General features: G+C 40.3%; 1 protein-coding gene across 1 annotated transcript; it reads left to right on the forward strand.

Moving 5' to 3' along the window:
- The first annotated feature begins 423 nt into the window (after positions 1-423).
- cbln1 (cerebellin 1 precursor) lies at positions 424-24,390 on the forward strand. The gene is made up of 3 exons (XM_022205700.2): positions 424-1,250; positions 2,232-2,351; positions 21,986-24,390. Exons 1-3 carry the CDS (start codon positions 993-995, stop codon positions 22,181-22,183), a joined length of 576 nt encoding a protein of 191 aa, XP_022061392.1. The 5' UTR covers positions 424-992; the 3' UTR covers positions 22,184-24,390.
- Positions 24,391-27,033: the final 2,643 nt, after the last annotated feature.

Raw genomic sequence — 27,033 nt, forward strand, 5'->3', positions numbered from 1 at the left:
TATATAGATGATAGACGACGACAGATGGATGAAATAGAAATGAAATGGATGGATAGATAGAATAGATACATGGATAGAAAACGTATAGATAGAAGATAGAAAGGTGGAAGGATGATAGATAAGAAGATAGATAGATAGATAGATAGATAGATAGATAGATAGATAGATAGATAGATAGATAGATAGAAAGAACAGTGGAGTCTGGGATGGACTAAACCAGGGGAAGAGAGAGAGCTGCTCGGTAAAGTGTCTGGGCGGGGAGGGGGCGGTCTGCACGCGGTGATTGGAAAATATCGAAGACGCGCACGCGCTAATCCGATGATGAGTCTCCGTTACCGGGAGAGGGAGGAAGGAGAGAGGAGGGGTCTGTAGGAAAAAAAGTAAAAAAAAAGAAAAACTTAAAAAAAAGAAAAAAGAAAGAGTGAGTCCAGGGCGGGGAGCATCTTTCCTGCTCGCGCGCCTCATCCCTTCTTCTTCTTCTGTTTCTCATATCTCACATATCAATAATTCAGGCGCGCGCGAGAAAGAGCAGACGGAGCTCCCCCTCCTCCTCCTCCTCCTCCTCCTCCTCTTCTTCCTCCCTCCGCGCGCTATGAGTCCCGCTGCCTCGTCAGTCGTCCAGGGCCGCTCCGCACCGCGCACCGAGACACCGAGAGCCGCCGACAAGTGACCAAAACCAGGAAGAACATCCCCCAAAACCTGCGGACTCGACTGGAGATACGACGGTAGTAACATTTCCGAGAAAACAACACGAGGAGAGCCGCCTGAAAACACATCGTCCTGAGGAGTTTGCTGTTTGGCTCGTTTAAAAAAAAGCCAAGAAAACGGAGTGCGCTCTAGTTGTAAAACGAGCCTTTTTACCGATATTCGGGGGAAAACACCGGGAAACTCTTCCTGCTTTACTCTACTTTTTATTACTTTTGACACAAAACAAAAGGGGGAACAGACCCGCGGTTTGAGGTGCGAACAAGTTCACCGCTCCGGTCTCCGGCATGTTGGCGTTTTGCCTGCTGAGCGCCGTGTGGCTCGCGGCGAGTCCGGCCCGCGCTCAGAACGAGACGGAACCGATCGTCCTGGAGGGGAAGTGCCTGGTGGTGTGCGACTCCAACCCGACCTCGGACCCCACAGGCACGGCGCTCGGGATCTCGGTGCGCTCCGGCAGCGCAAAGGTGGCGTTCTCCGCAGTCCGGAACACCAACCACGAGCCCTCGGAGATGAGCAACCGGACTATGGTCATCTACTTCGACCGGGTAGGAGGCAAAAATAAACATATATTGATTATATTTAAAAACAATAATAGCGAAAAGGCAAAGTTTACAGCCGCATGCATGACGTTGAAGGAGCTGTGGTGGTTTCTGGGTGGACTATACTCAGATTGTGTTTTACGCATCTGTGCGTCTTTTTGGCACCAACTCCAAAATGCGCAGAAACGCCTCAACTTACTGCATGTAGTGTGAGAGGATACATGTAGTGGTGGATGCAGGTGGTGCCACAGTGTCTTTGCGCAGATGGATAAACGAAATTGGATTCTTCTTCTTTAATCTCCAAACTGGTCCAAAAATACGCACAGGTCTGGCAGGGAAATCCTTATTTCAACTTTCGGAGGTGTGACAGTAGTGGTTGATGAGCCCTGACATGTCCCCAAATAATTTAGTAACGGCAGGTCGTGAGGGCGAAGTCCTACCCGCATGCCGTTAAAGGTTAATCCTCCTTCAAACTGCCGTTCAATTACAGCGCCATAGTTCGCCTGCGTCCATAAAACCAGACATTTGGCTGCAGAGATGCATAATTGAAAATTCCATTTGAAAGATTGATTAAGTTCTCATTTTCATTCCTCCTCTCCCATAAAGTTTGAAAGTTTCTGACAAGGATATTTATATATGTAAAAGAGTTATTCCTCTGCATCTGTGGATCTGAATGTGTGGCCAAAGAGGGGGAAATGTAGAAAAACAATCAGTTTTGAATAGTTTGGTCAATAAATGAGTAGGCTAAGTGTGAATTTCCTTCGAATGCATTTCATCAGATGAGTCACTTGTTACATGAAAACAGTTGGGATTGTGTGTTTTTGTTTTTAAATGCAGGCTGCTGTTTGTTTGTCAGGGCGCCCATAATAATGATAATTCTTCATTTTTGATGCACTCAGTTGATCTTCAGGGTACAAAATGATGCAACAGAGATGAGCAGTTTTATCAGAGGAATTTTCTTTCTTGTTTTTTCTTTCTTCCTTGCAGGTTCTAGTAAATGTTGGCAGGAATTTTGACGAGGAGAGGAGTAATTTCATCGCACCACGCAAAGGGATTTACAGTTTTAACTTCCACGTAGTCAAAGTCTACAACCGCCAAACTATACAGGTAGCGTGTGTTTGCGTGCTTATGTGCACGGATGCATGTGTGTGTGTGAGCTTGTGTTTGTGTGTCACCCGCCTCCCTCAACTTGCTGTTTCCTCCCTCCCTCATAAAAAGTTGAAAATGAGCAGCACTCATTTTGTAGATGTTTGAAATGCCTTTCCCCGGAGACAGTGACAGAGGCGGGCGTTAACAGATGAAAGCCCGCCACCCGCCAGCCCGATCATAATTAATCAATACATGCACAGAGGACGGAGCCAAACGAAGCACAAGTAGCCGGCAGGAGGACGAAGCTGCTGCTGAGGAGGCTCCAGCAGCACCACGGACAGCGACGCTTCCTTTTCCTCTCTCTGGATGAGACGAGGCAGCAGGCTGACTGAGGCGCTTGATTATTTAGAAGATTAAAACATTAAGTACATTTTGAAGCAGAGCAAACAGAGATGGGCATTTTTAATTTTCCGCCATCCTCCTCCTCTTCCTCCTCTTGCACACACAGGTTTTGTGCGGAAATCACATGCTTTCTCACTCATTTGTTTCCCTGCCTGCAGTGTGCCCCATCACAACTCCTCTTTCATCCCACTAACAACTCCTTTTATGCAGCCTTTTGATGTGTCAAGTGATAGGGAAGCGGTTTCTGGCGTTTAAACACACGATGACGCTTTACAAAGCCACACAGCGTTAATTACAACGTATCTCTTGCAAATTAAACTGCTGTGTAATTATGCTGGTGGCTCCCCCGGGTCCTTGGCATTAGGTTTTGCTACATATACTTTATTATTGAATTAATTAGCATGGAAGGAACAGCAATAACAAGAAGGGCGGGAGATATTTGAGGAAGGGGCGCGCGGAAGCTATGTCAAGTTGCCATTCATCTACATGCAGATAGATGGTGGATGGTAAACACTTGACTCGTGCTGTTAAGGCAATCAAGGGAGGCACAACATGCAGAACACAAAACCGATCGTGTCATGGTGCCAAATTTGCTGTTTTCTCGATATAAAGCTGCGGTGTAGCGATGAGGTTTTGCTATTTGTGCAGCAAAACGCTCATAAAACTAATTTACTTTCAAGTCCTGTCCAGGATGCAGTGAATTCTCTGAACAACAACATATTTTTTTGAACGGTCAAAGCTTTTATTCTGGCATGAAAACTAAAACCAGGTGTAGGTTGTCCTCTCTCCAAGCAGTCCAGCCTGTGTGCCGCTCACCCTCAACCTCTTCCACCCATCCTCCCATCCATCCAGCGCATCTGCTGTGTTGAAAACTCCCACTGTTTGATTGCCTTAGAGGCAGCTACTGTGGTGCGAGCAGGAGATGAGAGACGGCGGGCAAAAAAAAACGAGGACAGTAAATGTGAAACACAGGAAAAAAAAAAGAAGAAGACAGGGGAAGAAGAAGCTGGAAAGGTGGGAGAATCGACGGGTGGGGAATGAGAAATGAAGAACGAAATGTATGCAAGAGAAAGAACAAATAATGGACAGCAGAAGGTTCAGGCAGGCGAGACATAGGAAGAAAGCCAGACATCACGAGTAACTGTTGATTAGCAGATGCTGGATAAAAGTATGAATTGAAGCATAAAGAGTTTGTTCCATCTCTCAGGGATTCGTCTGAATACCTGCAAGGGGTGAGAGAAGTGCTTTGGGTGTCTGCTTTCCGCCTAGCAATTAAACACAAGTATTGCAAATTAAATACAGCAAATTCTCTGATCCGAAGGCAACTCCATCACTACCCACGATGTCACCCATCGGCTAACGGATAGCCTCCGATTTACAACATTTCTGAGAATCACTTACAGCATGCATATCAAAAAGCTTTACTTCAGGTGCAGCTGTTTACATTTCCTACACGTGTTACCGCGCTCTATTAGAAATTAAATTTCAACAAATACATTCCATCTCACGAATTGAGAACATCTCGTACCTGCAGCTCGGAACAGACGGCTCACAGATCAAAAAGACAACCCCACAAAGTGCTGGTAGGATATCAGCAGTTGCTCTCTGGCTAGATGGCTTTTTAATCATAAGTTTCTTGATTTAAGCTGCCTTTTTTCAGATCATAAAAGTCTATATTGGAAGATGTTTGAGGTATCAGACAGAGGTTAATGTGCTTTCTGCTCAGAAACTTAAGCAAAACATAAGCCGAGAGTCTATTATTATCAGCCTGTTCGTGCTGAAGAGGTGTTAGCATTGTGTTAATACTTATTTTCAATTATCGTCTCTGAAATTTAACCTGGATCTAAACTTTAGAGCAGAAAATGAAGAGCAAAAGAATTTTTGTTTCGCCAGCAAAGGAAGATTATTGAAAAATAAATGCCACAGTCTTGTATATTGTAGTATTTCAGTGTAAATAAGTGATATTTTACATCAGTATTTTAATCCTGAGAGGCATTCATGCAGGCCTCGGGTCAAAGCGGGCCTGGCGCGCTGAAAGCTAGACATCTAAAATGCCTCAAGCTGTGTGTGTATTAAGGGCCTTTTTCTTCCCATTTAGAGAATAAAAACCTGGAGGCACTGCTTCCAGCTGCTGATAGCACGCTGCACCGCTAATAATCCATACGGCTCAATGGGCTGTAATTCCATATTTTACAATTTGACTCCAAGTAGCTGCAGCTGTCTCCAACAAACCTGAATCCTTTTATCTTTCTTTGGTGCTATATATTGCTTGGTTTCTAATACACACATGTACACACATGCTCTATTTTAGGTCACTGAAGTCATCCCATATCGTAACAAATTAGGTGGAGCCTTGAGAAATTGTGAACATGCACTGTTTTCAAATGCCGCACTGTACGCTGAGAGAGGAAATTCTATCTCTGCTAAGAGTATTGTTTACTCCAGCTATAAAAGACGCAAAATTGTACCAACATGGTCGATTCTAATCTCAAATTACTGCATATATGTCATAGTGAATTCTAAATGTGTGTTTAGTGTCGTCGTTAACTGTTCCAGTTTGTAAATTAGCTTCAAGGCGTGATTGCAGTCTATTAATATCTGCTTAATAAGTTCTATTGAGGGCAGAATTACACATAATAAAATATTATTAAGAGCACAGATTAAGCACTAGAATTTAATCCAAGTATGAAGCTAACAGGTGTGCAATGCAAGCAAATTTGCAAGCACACAATTTTTTGCAGTTGTACTTTCTGTGTAGTCCAGAGTGGATTAGGCTGATTAAAATAGTCATATCACAAAGTGCTAATGCTATATATGCACCCCTTCATTAAAGTGCTGCTAAATTCTGTTTTAAAAACACTTTTAAAGATTAATTCGTGTATAGAACGTCTGAGATGAAACTTTACTCCAGCCACATCCCTCCTAGACATCCTTGAATATCATCAAACAGTTTATTTAATCTAGTTTGATTCCCTGTGCAGCTTTCAACTACAGCCAGTGGGCTTTTGAGATGCAAGGAAACACAAAAATGGAGAACCAGTTTACCTCAACTGTGCATTGTTTGCTTGTATTACTCTTTATAAATGGTCAGTAGTATAATAACAAGCAACAAATGTGCCAAAAGGATCCGATTTTTAAAGGTGGAATCATTTTTGTAGCTTCCAGCAGTGCATGAAGTGCAGCTTAATAGCTTGAGCAGAGCCAGTTAAAATATTCAAAAAGTACATTGAGCCCAGACGACCCCCTGCCTGGCTGCGCCGACACATCTCAGCCTTGTTAATGCCCAGATAATACATGTGGAGGTCGTCCAGAATTCATAGAAGCTCACCAGCTCTTTCTCTAATGTCTTCAGCGGTCAGCAAAGGGACTCACTTGCATCTGTTTTGCTATAACGACACTGGGAAAAAGTAAATCTGACTCCAATTTCTGCAGGTTTTCTACCTTTACTGATGGCCAAGATGGTGGTTCAGAGATGTTTGGATTCCAGTATTAGTAAACTGCCACAAGTAGTGCAGTCTACTTTGTATAGAGTGAGAAAGGGTGAAGATAAAGGTGACTAAATGGGGTTTTGTAATTGAGGTGTGCCATGAACAAACAGATTTTTTTGCTTATAGCACAGAATTAACCTAATTTTCTCTACAGTAACTTCAGCTACAGTAAAAAACTGGGACTAGCATCAAGAGAATGTCAGAAATAATACAATTTTTTTTTCTATGTCTGAAAGAAGTGAGCGGCCAGCAATGCGCTGGCATGTTGCGCCATGATAAACAGAATAAACAGCATGATTTGAGTTGTGACAAGGGAAGAAAAACAGAAAACACACTCGTCCTCTGCTGCTGGTTCAGACAGTGTTCATCTCATACTGTGGAGATGTGCAGAAAACGAGAGGCAAGTCAAAGCCACATAAATAAGCATCTTATCTGTTCCTATGTTCTCCTGACTTTGAAAGTGTGGTAGCAGAACGCAGGAAGAAAGCCACAGAGACGGTATATTCTGGGAGTTGTCAGGGCTTGCAAACAGTATTTCAAGAGAAGGTGTAGACATTTTTGCAGCACTGAAGTAGACTCATTTTTAGACATGTTTGTGGCATCATTCTGGGGATGATTCATTGTTGTAGCCCAGGTGTAAATACGTCAACAATTAGCGGATGGACTGAGTTTTATACGGACAGAAATCTACTGACTTTGAGAGTCTACTGCACCGTTAGCATGCCAATTTGTTTTACTTCTCCAATGAAATGTTTAGCTTTTTACCAAACTGATTGGCACAAAATTGGGTACAGACATTCATGGGTCAAGACAGTGACTCTTACAACTCTTTTGCACCAAGAATCGGGTCTCTTGCAAGCTTCGTGCTGTCTAGTAAACCCACATTTCCAACAGTTTTTAGCGAATCATCAAAATCACAAGATGCACCATCATTACAGAGCATTGCCCAAGAGAACGGGGAGCTGTAGATGATAAGCCCACTGAAGATTAAGGAAAACTGCCATTGCTACCTGTTTTTTTCCTAGTTCTAGCAGGTACCACGAGCATTTCTGTCTCTGGACCAATTTATTTTTGGCTGAACAGTTTAAAAATAGGGGAAACAGTAGCACAACCTATGGTTCACATAATTTTCAAACCATTCAGTGACCCTTTGTGCTCTACCGTTTCCTCAAAGGATAAAGGTGATCACTCAGAGCAACCTTGTATTGATTTGCAGCGGCTGTTTTCTCTCTAAGAGGACAAATGGACCCAAACCATGCCAGCAAAATGTCCTCAGAAATACCGGATCCTGTTGCTGTAGAGGTCAAACGTTCAGGATTTGTGTGGATTCTGTTTATGTGCGGTTGTTAGTGAAATGATTCAACAACTGTTGCATTGAATGATATCCTTGGTAGATGAGTTTTGGCGCTCTTATGTGAAAGTTTATTGAATTTGCCTGATGAAAGATTGGACAATAGTGGTGATGTGAAATGATCCACTGATTTAAGTTGAAGAATTGATTTAAAGAGTCTGTTGTTGTGTAGTACACAGAGAAATACACTGAATATGCTTTTTAAAACATGTGTCTCTCATTGCTGTGGATGCATGATTGTATTTTATTGATGATATAATGTGATGACTGTCTAATGGAGCAGCATTTCTTCTCACTCTTTGTGCTGCTAATTGCAGAGATTATGCTTCTAAACTGCTGTTTTTAGAAGTCATGCAGTTTTCTCCACTCACATACAGTCTTGTTTCGTTGCCTCAGAGGACTTTAACATTATTTTCCATTTGTCTTACTATACCTACTACTTGTGTAACTCTATTACTCTATACTTAAGCTAAATGTAACCCGAAAATAACCTTAAGTCAAGAGCTCTATATTGTGGTGTTGAGCCCTAACAATGTGACTGAATAATACGCACATACGAAGCGTACGAACCAGCCGCTTGGCATCATTTTTACCGCATGAATCTGTGAATATCACATAATAGAAGGTTGCAGCGATTGTGTTCATGTGTGAAGGAGAATAGGTGTTGAGAGAAATATTGTGAAAGTAAACCAGGTATTGTGAGACTTCAGGTGCCACTGTGGAGCTGATTTTTTCACCTTTAGGAAGCTTTTTGTCTCGGGAAAGTAGAGTTCAGTGTTTTTTGATGTGTTTGGGAGAATTTACATATGATAAAAGCATAGAACTGCTTTAAATAAGGTGATGAAAAGGGTTCTATGTTCACTGTTTTACTCTAAAAAGCTGTTTACTTTTCTTTAAAATTTTGCAAGAATCTTATGTCCTCATTGGACAATAATGTAAGAATTTAATAACTTTTTATTATGAAGGGACTTCTACAACCGAATTTACAAAGTGCTTTACAGACAGGACAAAAAAAGAAAAGGACCCAGGAAGAGCATTGAACAACAGAAGTCTGGTCAGTCCAAACATGGTAGAAGATTCGCATATTAAATTAGTACAACACCACCAGATAGAATAATAAAATGCCACATCCAAGTAAGGGAAAGAACAGGTGTAATGAAAGAAAAATAGAGGGTTATACCATAAGCAAGGTTAAAAATGATAGCAATAGTAAGCAAGTAAAATATATACACAAATATGTAAATATAAAGTTAAAGAGTATTTAAAGAACAACATGATAAAGTTAAACAATTCAATGATACAAGTAGTTGACAATAATATTAATAATCATCACATAAAATCAAAATAGAAAAAGACTATAAAGCCAATAAAAGTGGGTTGAACAAGATTGATACAGACCAGTGGGCAATTAGGAAAAAAAACGTGTTTCATGTTTTCTTTATGCCGAGAAGCATTGAGGATTTTTTCCCAGGTCTCAGACCAGTAATTTAAGGAAAAAAAACTGTAAAAATTGTTATTCTCTTCACATGTTAGCAGGATGATGATGTAGGTTGATGGCTAGACTGTCAAAATGCACAAAATCTAAATTATGTCTGAAAAAAACAGCGTTTTCAGTCCACTGCCAGAGTAACAGCAACACCTGCATCTAAAGCTGCATTTAGCAAGAGCCACACAATGCTACATGTGTGTCAAACTCTGAAAACATGAGTGCAGGTTTCTCAAATGTTTCTGTTAGAATATGACCTGTTTGCTTGTATCTACAAGGTGAGACGTGGGGCAGGTTGTGTTGACGCTGCAGTGGGCAGTTTGTGATTTCCAGCTGAGCCACAGGCCTCAACGTGAGCAGAGCGTTATGGTTCTGCATGACGGAGCCCTTCGTCTGAGTTATTTTATAGCTGTTTATTATTTCATTAGTTTTATTCTGGTCCTCTGATGATTGTAAGAATCTAATATGAACCGTTATTATCGTTTGTCTTGTCTTGTTGTTGCGCTACGTTCTGTGTGTCTCATGGTCAGGGTCAAGGGCCGCCTGCTCCCACTGTGAATAATTTCTGCTTGTTTTCGTGAAGTAATTCAGTCGGGGTACATTGAGTTTGCTCAAAGTGTTCGGGGGGGGTGTGCATTTTAAATGCGGCAAAGAATCATAGGACCATCTGCTCTTGTTGAAGTTTTCAAATGATTTTTCTTAATTGTCTTTCTCCATCTGATGTGGGTCGACATTTGGTGTCGGAGTTGCCCGTTTTGCTTCACGCTAACGGCAAAAAAAAATATGATGGTTGAAGATTTTGCCCAGTGGTTTCCTGAGATTAATGATGTTGTTCCCTGAGGCAGTATTGATGAAGACTAGTGAGGATCTGCTGACATTTCTAACATTTGTTTTAGTGACTGGATCTGTAATGTAAGTAGTTCAGTAACTTGACCTTTGCTCTGGTGGCCTCCATGTTTTCTGCACTGATATTTTTATCTATTCTTTACATATTTGTTACCTCAAAATATTAACACTGAACAGAAACAAATGATTATTATTGACACGGTGTAATAGTGAGCCAGCATGAGCTGAAAGTGAAGCAGGGAGTTGAAGTTTAGCTGTCATTCATTTGGTAGTTTATACATGTTTTTCCTACTGCAACATGTTAGAAGTCACAGGCTTATACACCTACTTGTTAAACACCTGATTAGATGGCACTCAGACATAAAATTTACCATTTCTATATGCCAAATGCATACATCACCATTGTACTTCACATCTGAAATTGCGCTTTTATTATTCTTATCGCAGAAACAGTTAGACTTGACTCTGTACCTGCTTTGACCGGTGAGAAATCTCTTCTGTGCCTGTTTTCTAAAGGGCAAGTAGACATTTGTTCAGTGAGGTTTCCTGCTTACAAACAAACAATGAGAAGCACTGAGGCAGAAATTAAGGATAATGCCCATCCCACTGTTGCCAAAGGTGGAGAAGCTGCAGTGATCACTGCGGCACCGATGGAGGATAAGTTCATTAGAAGACATGAGCATCACCGCCTGTAATTTGTATGCGACAGCACTTTCTGGAAGCGATTGTTAGATACTGTGCTCATAGCAGCACAATCTGTTTGTTTAGGAATGATTTTGACTGGAGGAGCAATGACTTAATGTACAGAAAATAGCAGGAAACTTACAAATACGTACTGTGTGTATTAATGTTGTGTAATAGTTAAACTGGATGTGCAAACAAAAGAAGTGTTTTCTTTCATCTCACAGCAGTCATAATTTAACCCTCAAAATCCCACTTGGTTGCATGTGGTCTTTTGAAAATCTGCAAAATTACAGCTTTTTACAATCAAGTGTAAAAAAAAAAAAAAGAATCATCGAATTTCCAACTCTCCAAAGTCCTTGAACTACTCATTTGTGACATATCATTTCATTGGGAATTTGAATTCAATCTGAGCTTAAAATTGTGATATTTTATCAAAATCACTTTATTCTACATTTCTTATTTTAAATTTTGCCAAAAACCTCTTTGCTTTCACCAGACCCTGTAAAAAGCAAAAAAAATCTGCACTTGTTGGTGCACCCAAGAGGCTTTTACTGACTCATCTGCAATCAACAGTCACCTGACAAAAATTCAGGGACTTTTCACCTGAACTGCAGACTGAGAAAGAATAGAGGAAACAATATGGAAGCACATTAAAATGTGTTTTTATCAAAATAAGTTGTTGAAGAAATTAATTGTTTCAAACATTAATGCATTCTAACTTGTTGTAGTGCATGTCGATATTTCTGAGCTCTCTCTACTTCTAGCCATGGTGCCATTTCCATCGAGTACAGGAATTTATATTGCAGTGATAAAGAAGCTCACAGTGAGTAAAAATGCAACAGGAACACACCAAAAAAAGAGAACGCCCCAAAACTATTTAGGGTTTGGAGGGTAAAAATCTCAGTCACTGAGTGTTCCACTGCTTTGGAGACAAGAGTTTCCTTTAACAGACAGACTCTATTCAGACAAACCTACAGCTGTGTGCTCAATGTATTTACGAATTTCAAATGAAATGGAAAAACTCATTGTTCAAAATGGTTACAAAACACGCCTAATACTCAGAGTTGCAGACTTGTAATTGTTTTCCTGCATTGTATTGTTGAAAGTAGCTGGTGTATGTTTCCTCAACATCTGCTCATAAGCTGTATCAACAAAGAGCAGAAAATGCTGAAAAAACACCCAATAAACACACGAGGTTGACCTAAATAAAGACTCCTGAACAGCACAGGCGTTCCATATTCCTATAATAAGTGAGAACTATGAAGCAGGCAAAGCTTTCTTCCCAGAATACAAATTGTGTCACTAGAAATGATGCAAACTCTGTTGGCTGTGAGACCATCCAGTATTAGAAGAGGAACATTGCATCAAAAACGTCCATTTAGGGAGGCCACATTTACAATCCCCCTATAAACTACCTGATTATTTACCTGCATTCCTGTCGTTACAGCAGGAATCCTGTCGTTTTCACTCAGGTCCAGTTAAGTACTACTATATATTTCAAAGGGATGGCAGCCCTTATTATGAAACAAAAATGGGAGATTAAAACAATGCTAGCAAAGTTAACTCATTCAAATTACTATTGAAGTTAATTATTCAAAGTTCATTTTGTATTTCTTTGACAGATAAACCCTGCATGTTATTTTGACTTTGAATAGAGCCAGACTTCACCTACACACAGTCAATCTTTCCATTCTATCTTCCATTCACTGATGCTGGGCTTTGTTTTCCCTGAGAACACTGCCTTTCTTGTTAGAAGTTTGCTGTTGTTTTGTTCTATGCACCCATCTCCTGAATGACCCTGAATTAACTTTGCAGCAAACTTTAGAAAGCTTCCGCTATAGGAAACTTGCAATTTTAAAGATAGGGGATGTCACAGACCACAGACAGATGGACTATTATGTATGTATTATCACCATGTCCCCGTCTTCTGCCTTTAAAGAGAGAGAGAATGAAGAAAAAAACAGAACAAGACAGAGGAAATGGGGAAAGAAATGTGACAAGGGGGAAAAAAAGAAAAGATGTCGAGACGAAAAAAAATGGAGAACGGTGAAAAGAAAAGGACAAAAATATGCGGAGAAAGTGAGAAAAATAAGAAGAGAAAAAAGAAAAACAACCAGAAGAGTATCATTGTCATGTCAAGACAGTCAAATGGACAGGAAGTGATGATGCAATAACAGGATATCATCATGTCGTTAAGCATTAAGTGCTGCACTGAGACGTCAGGGAACTTCTATTTACATATCCGAAGCCAGATTTTCTTTCTCCTCCATTTCCAACACCCTCCTGCCATTGCACCCTGTTCCTCTTTCTCTCTCTCTCTCTCTCTCTCTCTCTCTCTCTCTCTCTGTTTTCTTTCTTTTAATGTTCTCTCTTTTCCCCTCCATGTTACTCTGTCTCTTTCTCCATTACTCAGCCGGTTAATTGGTGCTTACGCATTAATGAATGCAGATCGATCGCGGCCTGACGTGATGCTGCGAAGCCCTATTATCATGCTTTTATATTTATGGCTGGTAATTGTGCGGGTGTGTGTGTTGACAGTGTGTGTGGAAGAGGGTGGCAGACAGACACACAAAGGCACGACCGACACATGATTTCTATTCATACAGGTGTGTGTGTGCCTGTTTCTGTGTGTGGTGAACACAGTGTCATCCTTCCAACGCCACTGTCACAGCTTTATTAGAGCCATACATCACCAGCATGCTGTACACACTGACCCTGTGTGGCTGTTTGTGTATAGGAGAAGCAGCAAAGAAACAAGATCTCAGTGTTATCACACTATAGCCTATTTTGCATTTATGAAATCTGCCATCTTTTATGCACAGTAGGCAAAATATCACACAAGTCTCTTGGCTCGGAGACTTCTGCACGAAAGCCAAAAAGTCATTAGCTAGTTTAACCGATAAACAAGCCTGGCAATGTTCAAGATTCCAGGTTTGAAGAGTTTAGCGAGGAAGACGACAAGGGATTGCGTTTAAATAACTGACTGAAGGAAAGGGGGCTCGTGTGTGTGTGTGTGTTTTGTGCAGAAATGTGGGTTTGTCGGCGTTCCACATGAGTGACTTGGCTGAACTGCTGGGTAGGTGTGCGTATCTGAGGGTAACGGAGTGATGTTGGGGAGGGTTTTCTTTTTTGTCTGCCATCTCTGTCTCTGTTTGGAAGCATTACATGCACACTGGACAGAAACCATGTCTTACACTGCTCTCGCTGCTTTACTGAATTCCTGTTTTTCCTGTTCTGTCTGGCTATTCTCCAATCGTGTTTTTATTTATCCCCATATATAGATAGTTTGTTCATCCCCTTGGGGAAATTCAACATATCCAGTAGCTCACACGTTACATTTTTGCACTACTGTGTTTATATATTCCTTTCTAGCTGTACATTTTTGCATATACTGTGTTATATTTAATTTTAGTACTACTATTTTTTTCCTCTCTGTTGCTATCTCTATAGTTTCTTTATTTTTTATTATTCTAGGGTGACACCAACAGCCAAAACCAAATTCCTTGTATGTTGTGTACGTACTTGGCCATTAAAGCTGATTCTGATTCTGTTTTTACCCTTTGATGCACAACATGGGTCAAGAGATCCCCATTTTCCATTGAACATGGGTCACTTTTGACCCATGCTGTGCATTAAAAAGGTTAAGAAAGATAAGGAAGCCAATGTACAAAAGGATATGCCATAAACATTCAAATTGTGCTGGAAATAAGAAAATAAGATGACAAAATTGCTGATATTTACAATAAACGTGCAACATTGTTGGTATTTACAATATAACAGACTATTCAAAAGCATTAGCTGTTTCTAGGATTGCATATATCTTTACATGTACCGTATACATACCGACATCTCTCTGGCCATCGATCTCTTTCTACCCTCCGTCTAGTTTTCTTTCTATTTTGTTTGTCTAAGCAGCTTAATAAGTCTAACTAAAAGTCTTCCTTTGCATTCTCTCTCCACAAGCTTCACTGTAGATTTTAAAGAAACCCGTCACACTGAGGGGAGCCTAAAACATTTTTCTTCACAAGCCCACCCTCAATCTCCCTGCATTGCCCTCGCGAAGAAAAGGTTGTGCCGTTTGTTTTAACCGTGTCCTTTGTTTCTCAAGTGTAATCTGGAGTGATGTTACTTATTTACGGCGGACTCTTGGAAACAGTGTGATGTTTGTGAACAAACGAGGCCAAAAACGAATGCAGCGGTGTTTCTTTATTTTTTTGTCATTTGTAAATTAACTGTTCATGGACATTGTGCATCCCTCCAGTGAAAAGCTACAGTTTTACCTTATGAACATATGTTTTGTGTGTGCTGAAAGAAGGTGAAATAAGCAGTCGACATCTTGGCTAAACATTGAAACTGCAGTGCATAGGTGACAGTCTCAAAGACACCAGTTCAGACTTCCAGGGTTTCATATGTCACAAACCTGAGGAAACAATGTTGTGAGATTGCAGCGAGGGTCTTTGTGTATCATGCTTCTTCTTCAGAATTGGTTTCTAGTTTGAAAATGTGAGGCAGAAGTTTGAGCAGAGCCATAGATGAGCTGGTGTGGCTATTATCAGTGGTGTGGCTGAGTGGAGAGAGAAGCAGGGATTTTGTAGATCTGTGGAAAGCACAACAGCGTAGTTGCATCTTTTTAAGGCAGGAAGGGATTGTTCTCATGACAAAAGATATAACTCTGATACACAGAGCTGAATTTTTAAAGGTTAAATCGATAAGGGGGACTTAAAGTAAGAAGGGATCTGCCTCAGAAGTCAGATTTTTCTGTACATGTTTCTTAACTTGAAACTGCTGCAAGATGAGTTGAAACCCACTGACTCTGGTGACTCCTTCCCACCCACAAGCAGTGCCAAGTTTAGGTCAGACAGCCAAAACAATGTTCTTTCATCTCACGCTGAGAGAGGCATCCTTCGCCTCTTGTTAGTCTCAGATGGTTACTGTATATAAAGTAGGTGCAGGGGCTGACACAAACATTTTGTGTCAGCGAGGAGTTTAATTGCAGCCGACTGATGAAAAACATCAGTTATTTGTGTTTTTGTGAAATTCAAATCAGCCTATTGTCTCACATATATCAGCCTGAGTGATACTGCAGTTGTTCCTGTGTGTGGCTGGGGCTGCATGACAATATTTCTGTCTGCTAATACACCTCATTTTAAGCCAACTGGGTGAGCAAATAATTACCATTTGTCACAGAGCTAGAATGCTTTGGTTCTGAAATGTTTTGAGAAATTTCTAGTAATATTTTCCGTTGGAAGTTTTAGTTTCCAGAATGTTCTTCTTAAAAGTAATGTTCTTACAACGTTTTCCTAACTTTCTTAACAGCAACATCCCTAAAACATTCTCTGAATATTACAAGCAAAAGCGTCTACTTTTATTAATATGTCACAGTAGTGATTACGTTATCTGTCAGAACATCTTGAAAACATTTTTTGAACGTTGTTTCTTCTTTTGGATCATGTAAAATAATCTAACCACATCCTGCAAACAATGTTAAACTCACTTTTTGGAACACTACTTGAAATGATAAATGCTCGTAAAAAGTCCAGTCCAAGTTCAGCTTTAACGTCATGGGAACATTACATCCTTAAGGTGTTCTTTAAACGTTAGATTAAGATGCTTCCTTAAATCGTTCTGTTTTAGTTGACTTTTAAACATATAGAAACATTATTTGAATTGATTAATATCATTAAAATGTCCTGTCCTAGTAAACTTTTCAGAATATTTATCATTTCAAGTAATGTTCGTAGAAGATTAAAAGTGAACTAGCAGAGAACGCTTTTAAGATATTTATAATTTCAAGTAATGTTCCAAAAGGTTAAAGCGTCCTTACCAAGTTCAGCTTTCATGTCATAGGACCATTTCTTGAAATAAGAAATATCCCTAAGGCATTCTTTGAACATTAGATTAAGATGTTTTCTTTAAAACGTTCTGTTTTAGTCGACTTTTAAAGTTATAGGAACATACATAAAATCATAAATATCATTCATCGTCATCCTTAGTTCACTTTTAACCACATAGGAACGTTACTTGAAATGATAAATATCTTTAAAGTGTTCTTTGAGTATTAGATTAGGATGTTTCCTTAAAGTGTTTACCATCATTCACTTTTAAGCTCGTAGGAACGTTACTTGAAATGATCCTTAAAATGTTCTGTCCCACAGTAGTTCACTGTTAACCTCATAGGAATGCTGCATTCAACATTCTGTCATAGTTTCTTTTTAACCTTATAGGAACTTGAAATGATAAATATTCTTAAAACATTCTGTCCTAGTTCACTTTCAACCTTTTGGGACATTACTTTTAGCTCCTAGGAACAACTTTAAACTGACAAATATCCGTAAAACGTTCCGTTATAGTTGACTTCTGTCCTCACGGGAACATTACTTGAATTGATAAATATATTTAAAACGTTCTGTCCTAGTTAACTGTTAACCTCATAAGAACATTACTTGAAATGCTCTGGCCTAGTTCCCTTTCAGCCTTATAGGAACAGTACTTGAAATGATAAATATCCTTAAAACGTCCTGTCCTGGTTCATTTTTAACCTATTGGGAACTTTACTTCAAACAAAAAATATCCTAAAACAGTTTTTGAACGTTAGATTAGTACATTTCCTCAAAACGTTCTGTTGTAGTTGACTTTTATCCTCACAAGAACATTATTTGAACTGATAAATATCTTTAAAGTGTTCTGGCCTAGTTCACTGTTAACCCAATAGGAACGTTACTTAGAACGTTCTGACCTAGTTCCCTTTTAACCTCAAAGGAATATTACTCAAAATGATGAATTCAAAATTATTTCAAACTGTTAGGAACTTTACTTAAAATAAGAAATATCCTTACAACTTTTTTGAACATTAGATTAAGATTTTTCTTTAAAACATTCTGTCCTAGTTCCCATCTAACCTTATAGGAAGCTTACTTGAAATGATAGATATCCTTAAAACGTTCCATTGTAGTTGACTTATAAGCTCATAGGAACCTTACATGAAATGATAAATATCCTTAAAACATCCTGTACTGTTTCATTTTTGACCAATTAGCAACTTTACTTCCTTAAAACATTCCTTGAACATTAGATTAAGATGTTTTCTTTAAAACATTGTAAGAATTTTAAAGCTCGTGTCCGGAGTTTCCGTTTGTTTTCAATTTATGTATCATTGTTTAACAAAGCTTAAATGTGTTAGTCTAGTTCGATACTATAATATAATGTTAGTATGACGTGATATGAAAATTTATTCCTGAGCTCCGCCTTCCTCTCATAGACCCCCATGTTATTCCAAAAAGCGCCGGTTGCTGCCGACCAATCAAGTTCGAGCTTCAGCTTTGTCATGCTGTCAATCAACGGTTACACGCACAGCAAGCAAGCCCATGCAGAGGTGAGCGAGCTACGCACTACGCAACCGCGCCCACATTTGTTTTGCTTGTGGAGGAGCTGAGATGAGAGCGCATCAGGGATCAGCAACTTCCAGAAAAGTTACCAATCCCACAGCTTGTCAGGCCAAGAGACTGCAGGACGTTTTTTGGCTCGGGGTGCTTGCGTTGCTCCCCGACCACGGTCTTCATAGCCCGTCTGATGGCTTCGTTTAGATGCCGTGGTCGGGGTGCTCGCGTTGCTCCCCGACCACGGCCTCCATAGCCCGTCTGACGGCTTCGTTTAGATGCCCGACCTCTGGAGGAAGATGTTGGGGCGTCTGGGACATACTCTTCGTCAGAGGAGTCATGCAATTCTGAACTCTAGATAGAAATAAATAAACAATGTAACACATATACACGCGTAAATGCACTAAGTTTGATAAACAACGTCATCGAGAGGGATACACGAGTGTAATCACATATTGAAACTTTACTCGTTCGTCCTAGCAGATTCATGTTATTTTGGTATTAGGACAAGTTAGACTCAATACAGAATTCTCACGTAATTCCTTTATTATTTACTAAATGTATTAAATGTAGAAGAGTGGAAAACAGCAAAACAGGCAAGATGCTGCAGCACTCCGGGCACTCCTGTCAGGTACTGCGCGCGTGCACAAATAAAGGGGCGAAATCAGAGGGAGGGACCAACAGTGTTTTGGGAGATGAGCTTTAATATTAGCCAACACTGTCGGAACCTGATGGCACTGCAGCATATAAGTATATAATATGCATTAAACTCAAGTACAAGTACCACAACTACATGTAGACTTCACCAGACAACTTCTTGTATGAATTCTTTGCAGCCTCAGCCAACTAAATTTTCGACATTGTGAAATGTAAATTTTGCCGTGACCTGTGCTGCGTTTCCATTCTGATAATTTATAAACTTGATTTAAGTATAGTCTGAGTGTTTTTCATTTTCAGAGTCACAGTCTGAGCTGTTCAGAGCAAAACACACGCACACACACACACACACACTCACTCAAAAACATGCATTCACACACATACAATCTGAGTCGCCATGTTCAGTTGGCTATTAAGAGGAGTGCCGGGCCAAGAGAGCTCTTGACTCTGACAGGCTCTCCATCTCCTGCCCACACACACACACACACACACACACACACACACACACACACACACACACACACACACACACACACCTGACCATCAGGCAGAATGAGGTGGATAAGTGTATAATTATGGGATGTTTATGACTGTGTTCCATCAGTTAGTGGCAGTTTTACAATTACTTGCTTCCAGGGCGTACAGAAATATTTTGACGTATTAAGAGCTCAGGTGTGAATTTCTGACTCATAAATTCTTCTGCCTTGATTTCTACATAGATATTACAAAGAACCACATACACTAAAGCATCATCTCTTTCTACCGTTGCTTTTATAGCTTAACACACCGTTGCACTTTGAAAAAAAAAGGTCAAGAAATGTCTAAAAGTGAGCTTTACTGTCAGCGAGCAGGTGAGAATGCATTTTGTGTCTTTGTAGAGGAGTTCTTTTCTGCTGTCACTTGCACAGAAAATGAGACAAATGGCTCAAAATGTCTCACAAAAGTAGTGAAAATTTTAAGAAGCGGTGAAAGGATTATATTGCGTGAGCATAATCCAGGTCACCTATTCATCCGTTTTCTAAACCATTTAATAGCTTCTCCAAACCATCAAATAATATATATTATCTCAATTATTACTGAACATTCACTGACAGGGGGTCCTCGGTTTAGGATGTCCTCGACATGTGGCATTTCGTCGTTACGTCGGAACTGGTTATGTGGAACTAGTTGGTGAGCAGAGCGGATGTATACGTCGTCATGCAGCACTATAAGATGGCTTTGTTTACGTTCACCGGTTGTGCATCACCTTGGACTGTGCTACATTCGCTAACTTTTTGCCCTTCATTGTTCATTGTTCTTGCAGCAAGAAGATCCCTGGTTCAAATCCCAGGCTGGGCCCAGGATCTTTCTGCATGGAGTTTGCATGTTCTCCCTGTGCATGTGTGGGTTTTCTCCGGGAACTCCGGCTTCCTCCCACAGTCCAAAAATATGCTGAGGTTAATTGGCTACTCTAAATTGCCCGTAGGTGTGAATGTGAGAGTGATTGTTTGTCTGTGTATGTAGCCCTGTGACAGACTGGCGACCTGTCCGGGGTGTCCCCTGCCTTCGCCTGAGTCAGCTGGGATAGGCTCCAGCACCCCCCGTGACCCTAGTGAGGATAAAGCGGTGTATAGAGAATGGATGGATGGATGTTCTAACCCAAGCGTAAGGCAGACCCTTCTGATGACAGTGCTTCGAAGACAAGGAAAGCCATCTCCATGTGTGCTGTCTTCACTGCAACGTAAAAGCTGCAGCTGTCCCACTAGACTATACTTGACTTCCTTACTGTGATACAAAAAGACAATAAAACAGCATGACGCAAGTCGAGGACCATAAAGTGCAGCAGTCTGTCTATGTGTGTGTTGTGATTTGAGAAACTTTTAAGTACAATTTTGGCACCTGCTTTGTATTTTTTTTAGTCCAAACCATTAAATATAATAAAATCTGCTACAATTATTAAATGAACATTCACTTGTATATACAGAGCAGCCATGTGTTTATGTGTCTTATGTAGTTTGAGAAACTTTTAAATATATTTTAGCTGCCTACCTTTAATTTTTGTAAGCCCAAACCATCCATCCATCCATTCTCTATACACCGCTTTATCCTCATTAGGGTCGCGGGGGTGCTGGAGTCTATCCCAGCTGACTCGGGCGAAGGCAGGGGACACCCTGAACAGGTCACCAGTCTAGCCCAAACCATTAAATATAATATAATCTGTTCAGATTACTACTAAACATCCACTCATAAAGACATACAGTGCAGCAGTGTTTATGCCTCTAAACATAACCACTAAATAACATCTAATCTGTTACAATTATTACTGAACATTTACTTACACACACAGAGCAGCAGTGTGTTTATGTGGTATGAGAAACTTTTAAATATATTTCTGCCTGTTTTTTCCCCCCACAAATCTAATATAATCTGTTAGTTCTGACTGAAAATCCACTTGCAAAGTGCAGCAGTGTGTTTGTGTGTCTTATGTCATTTGAGAAACTTTAGAACATTTTAACAGCCTGCCTTGTATTTTATTCCAGACACATTTGTCAGATCAGTAAAGCGTTTTTGCCACATATCACCCATCTCATGCTTTATTATCACATTTAAAAATGACTTAAAATGTGAGCCTCGATTTGCAAAGCGGAATGACAACCGAGTCACGAATGCTTTGCACGTCAGCCACCATGTAATCGCAGCCTTGTGGAAACAAGACTTGAACAAGCACCTCTAGAAATAGTCGTATCGCACAAAGTCTGTGTTGTTTCTCTTTTCTCACCGGCTTGCAGCGAGTCTGCTCAAAGGAAGGGTTTGAAATCTCGCTGGGTTTATAAAGTGTGATCCTGCATAAACAGACATTTCCCTAAAAATTCATTTTGGTTTGTTTTAGCGCCAGAGGTAGCATAAAACTGTGATTCCAGTTCAGGGGAAGCAAGTCTAGGGAGCGCTTGTGTTTCTGCTGCTGCTGCTCAGAAAGAGGAGTGATGAAAGTGGCTGTCTGGTTGCCGTTCTCTGGCCTGCATGGGAAGGGAGGGGACACTTCGCTGACAGCTACATCTCTGTGTAAGAGGACGCCGTTATTCCCCGTCGAAACATTTGTTGAGTCAGGCTCAGTGTGAGTCTTTTGTTGTTGCAGTGTGTGTGGATGTCTCCCTAAGTCTTTAAGTCTTATACAAGCACGCCCTTGATAAATCTATTGATAATGTGCTGACTGCACTGCACTGCACAAAAAAAAATCCAAACGTATTCTTCTAGCCCTGCATTGCTGCATGCACGTCTTTAAAATCTAAAAATACAACGCTGTGAATCCACATTCAAGTGTCTTATGCGGCTTCAGTTTCTTTTCGTTCTGTAAACTGTCTGCCCTCTCCTGCTCTATCCAGGTGAGCCTGATGCACAACGGCTGGCCGGTGATTTCAGCATTTGCCGGCGACCAGGACGTGACGCGCGAGGCGGCCAGCAACGGTGTTCTGATCCAGATGGAGAAGGGAGACCGGGCCTACCTCAAACTGGAGAGAGGAAACCTAATGGGAGGATGGAAATACTCCACCTTCTCTGGCTTCCTGGTGTTCCCCATGTAGAGAGGAAGAGGAGGAGGAGGAGCAGGGGGGTGGAGACAAAGGAGGAGGAGCTGGTGGAAGGTGGAAAGTCTAACGGAGGCGAGGGAGGAGGAAGAAAAAAAGGACACGAATACGAAGAAAGAGGAACCGAGACAACAGACTTCTGTTTGGGACGCTGCAGAGGGAGGAAAGATGAGGAAGGATGAGAGATGTTAGAGAGATGTGAGAGCGTGATGATTGAGCAGGAGTAAAATGAAAGAGGAGTTATGGAGCCACAGCTTCTCCACTTCCTTTCATCCATCCTTTCATGCATCCTTTTCCTCCCTCTGTTTTCTCCGTGGCTTGACTGCAGCTTTGGACAGCCAAAACTTTTTTATTCTCTGCTGAAAGACGCAATTGATCATTTATATGTTCCAGAGTGTTCTAAAGCCCAAGTGTAACCCTCCCTCCCTTCCTTCCACGCTCATTCATCCAATCATTAATTCATCCATCACCACCAACATAAGCTTTGAAGAATGTTTCTTGAGGAACTGCTCCCCACATCCTCCGTTTACTGTGGCCATATTGGTAGTCATTTTTTTCTTTTCTTATGTTGGACACAAATTGCACTGATTTTGGATCAGCTTCTACCCCAAAGCCAAACTAGAATTTTTATAGGGGGAAACGCGACTCTGATCACAAAATCAGGAGCTGAGGACACTTTTACCTTCTCCCGTAAGGCTGTGTTTTATATTTGTCATTACAGTTATCGGCTTTTTATGATATCTTTACGTTTTGTTCTTGAAACGCACATCTGCCTCTTCCCCCTCCCATCCGCTCCTCCTGCTGTCTGTTTCCTTGCACAAAGCCCCGCACAAACCAGGATTTTTAATGGTTATTTGCATTTTGTGGTGCATAAACGTGACTCTTTTCGTACACAACGCAGGCGGCAGTTATACTTCTGTGCAAAATGTAATTGGGAAATCAAATTAGATCACAGGAGACAGATTTGCTGTCTGGCTTCCATCTGGAAACTATAAAATATTGAGTAAATACGCTGCTGGCTAATGAATTGTATCAGAAGGCACTGTACATAAAGTGAGCTGGAATCCTTTTTTTAGGTTTCCATTGCGCGACAGTGCAGATAATAGCAGGAATTCCACATAAACAGTTATTTGTAAATGTAGTAAACCTTATCCAGTGGTTCTGAAACTTAACACTGGCACTGATGCAAGTCACACAGTCAGTGGGTTTAACATTTTCTCTGGCTGCTGTGCAAACATTTGAATCAAGCTCTATTCTTTGTAGCGGTCTTTCACCTCCGTCAGTCTGCTTCTCCCTCGTCCTTTGTCGGTGCTCTCCCCATCGCTGCCTCTGTTTTTCAGATACTCTGTCCTCCCTTTTACTCTTTTCAACTATGCTGTTTACCCAAAAGTGCAGATTTCTCTCTCTCTTCCTTTTGTATACCTCCATCATCCCCTCAGTCACCTGAGCCCTCTTCCTCCTGTCCTGATCCGTCATCCATCCATCTTCCCGTCCTCCCTCATGTCTGTACTTTATCTGCTGCTGTACTTGTTTGCCTCCCAGCACGGATCCTTCCTTGCTTTTCTTCAATGTTGGACTGTGGACACTGAAACAATTTACAACCATGAACTTTAATTAACATGATATATATATATATATATATATATATATATGTATATATATATATATATATATATATATATATATATGATTTACACAGTATATATACAAATGGATCTATAAATATATCGAAACCTAAGCCACTGTTTCTATTCTCCTGGTATGATGATAATAATGGTAATACTAATACTGAAAACTGAATCTGGTTGATGACTATAATATCTGTATTTCCGTACTTCAGTGTTATATAAAAGAAAAAAATATTCTAAAAGAAACTTACTAGTGATTGTGTGGAAATCTGAGGCTGCCATTCTGCTCTTCTGATTAAAGACATGCTTCTTGTTTTTGTTTTGGGTCAAACCAAGTTGTGGCTAAAAAGCTGAGACTACTACTTATATATATATATAAAAAAAACCTATAGCTAAAAAGGACTTTTATTATTATTATTAGGATTATTTTGACTGTAAAATACATGTGAATACTTAGACTATGACAATATTCTTTGGTTTATCAATCAATCAAATCAATTTATCTACTGTTTTCTTATTTATTTGCTCTGAAGAAATCAATAAAATTAAATGGTACTTTTATTTTTCTTAAACCTACTTTAAGCCTGGCCTGGTAGTTTATTTTCTTGAAGCTGGCAGCACTTCTGAAAGCAAGCAGAGACGTGCACGGCCCCAGGTGTGTTGAAGTGTGTAACGGTGGGCGGCGTTCGCTACATGCGATTGTGTGTGATTGTGTGCTTTGGACTGTCTCTCCTGTTTTACTTCACTCACTCACTTGTAAACTGTATTTCCAAATCCAAATCGATTTTGTTCCTTTCTTCTCCACGTCCTCTTTGTTCCTTTCCTCTCTTAACTTTCTCTTTCCTTCCTCCTTTTATTTATTTTTATTTTATTCAGATGCTCCTCTCTCTCTCTTTGTGTGTCTCTCTCTGTTTCCGTCTCCACTCTGTTGGTTTTTAAGGTTTTGTGGTTCGTTTCTCTCCAGACTCTAATGAGCTCCAGGGGGAAAATTAGTGCTGGAATAACAAGCAAACATCAACATCATCTCCCCTCCATCCTCCAGATCCCTCCTTCCTCCTGCTCCTCTTCCTGTTTCTTCTTCGTTTCTTCACTTAATGCTTTGTTTTCCCGCCACTTCCGGTGCTTCTTCTTTTGCACATTTCTTCTCCAACTCCCATCTGTTCCGTTTCTCTGACTTGCCGTCGTCTTTTCCCTCTCTTCAGACCCATCTCATCCCTCGTTTGTCTCATTTTTTTAACATCTGTTTCCCTTTTAATTGCCAAATTCTATATTGGCAAACGTTTTTACTCTTAACTGCTTTGGAGAAGAAAAAAATTTGCCATCTTAAGTTGCAGGAGTAGCTTTTCTCTCGCTTTGTGTTGCTCTTCTATGTCTCTCACTAATTCTATTTTTGGTAAAAATGCAACAACAGATGCATTTAAACATACAGTTTTCTGTTTCGACACTTTTGTAGTCCAGGTTTTCTCATGTTTAGGGAAGTAAAATGACTTGGTTAAGTCAGGAAGAGATTTCTAACTTCCAGAAAGTTAAAAGAAAAGAATGTACAGTAAATAAGAAGTTACAGCAGCTTAGTTTAGCACGGATACACGAAGCTGGAGTCTAAGTAGTATGCTGCATTTTGTTTATCCTAAAAATTCTAGCTTGACCACCCCAGTTCCGTAAATTACGCTAAGCTAACCGTCTTTTGCACTTAAAGTTACCAAACAACCTCGAGAGTCCAAACAATCTGAGAAAAAATGAACTAGCGACTTAATAAATGCCAAATTATTCCGGTAAGTTTTTGTACAAACGGTCATTTCTTAGTTGAGGATATTTACCCAAAAAAGACATAGCATTAAGTTGATTAAAGTCTGCCTGGAGTGAAGTTTTTTTTTACCTTGTTAACATGTCCATATGGTGTTTTTTTGTATGCAACAGGACACATCATGAGAGAAATAAGCAGTCAGTACCATGGCTGAGTGTTTTCACCTTTAAACTGAAGTGTAAAGATGACAATTACAAAAACGCGGATTCTGATTTAAGGGGATCCATGCATAAAAACAGAAGAACACAGCCCTGTTAAGGTGCAGGGTGGGACTTTCTGTTTCATTATTCTTCCTTAGATGCAGTTTTCAGCTTGAATATTCATGGCTGCAGTAATATTACAGCTTGTGTAAATGTGTATATTGGGCAGAGTTAGAGGTGAGCTGGTGTGCTCGATCTGCAGCAAAGGATGGAGGGATGCAGTGATACATAGAGCCACATACTCTGACGGAAGGAACCGAATAGTGACATCGGAGCGTTTCTAGGGCAGGAAAAGATCATTTCCATGGAAAGAAAAACTAAATCTGTAACTTCACATGCAGAGATGAATTTTTAGGTGTTAAATTGACTTTCTGATTAGTCATTTAGCCCGTAAAAGTCCAGACAACTGCAGATTTCAAAAGCTAAATTCAGTCAGTGCTGACATCAGTGCTAGAAACATTATTTAAATGGTCAGTTATTTACAAAAAAATCATTTTTAATCAATCAATTAATTGTTTATGTGCAGATGACAACCTCTAGCAGTCATTTAACACTGACTTCAACCAGTGAAATTGTTCTACAGTAGATTCTATGCACTAAGTAAAATGATCTATTTAGCACAGCTGCTATGCTATTGGGTACTTTCCACATACAAACTGTAAAATCCAAGCATATCAATCAATCTGTCTTGCTTTGAAAACTAATAGCATAGCGTATCTACCCAATCTGATCTTTTCTTGGAACTTGACTAAGTTTTTTATATAACTTCTCATCTTTTGTAGACCTGGTTTGCCATCCATTGTGGTCATTTTTATGAAGGACCAGAAGGAGAATAGTGGACCTGCTGTACGGTACGTTCCGTTATTGTAGTGGATGAAGTGGGGTCAGTGCGTCTCCACTTCTACCTCGGCCACTGATCTTGCTTTTCTTTTTTTAAACATAAAAGACATTTATCCTTGAGCCTCAGAATTCGTCCAGTTTGATTTGCTTTGGTGAAATGCACCCAGAAGAAGTTTAAAAAGCCGAACTGGGAGCTTTAAGCACCTTGACAAGTTTGGAAGCCCACAACAGTATATTAGTATAAGATTCAGTGCAGATAAGGCTGCATAGCTTTTTTCTGCCACCTCCTGCCTCCGTCTCTCACTCTGAGCTCCACATCTCTCTTTAATTTAATTTTTTTGTGGGTTTCTTCTCCAGTCCTCTCTGTTTTCCCTG

This window comes from Acanthochromis polyacanthus, chromosome 8 (genome assembly GCF_021347895.1).
Source record: "Acanthochromis polyacanthus isolate Apoly-LR-REF ecotype Palm Island chromosome 8, KAUST_Apoly_ChrSc, whole genome shotgun sequence".
NCBI classification, from domain to species: domain Eukaryota; kingdom Metazoa; phylum Chordata; class Actinopteri; family Pomacentridae; genus Acanthochromis; species Acanthochromis polyacanthus.

Bases quoted from the DNA above. Each gene is read 5' to 3' on its own strand.
- cbln1 (XM_022205700.2), top strand. From the start codon at position 993: ATGTTGGCGTTTTGCCTGCTGAGCGCCGTGTGGCTCGCGGCGAGTCCG. The intron at 1,251-2,231 runs GTAGGAGGCAAA...TCTTCCTTGCAG, and splicing joins TGGTCATCTACTTCGACCGG to GTTCTAGTAAATGTTGGCAG. The intron at 2,352-21,985 runs GTAGCGTGTGTT...TGCTCTATCCAG, and splicing joins ACAACCGCCAAACTATACAG to GTGAGCCTGATGCACAACGG.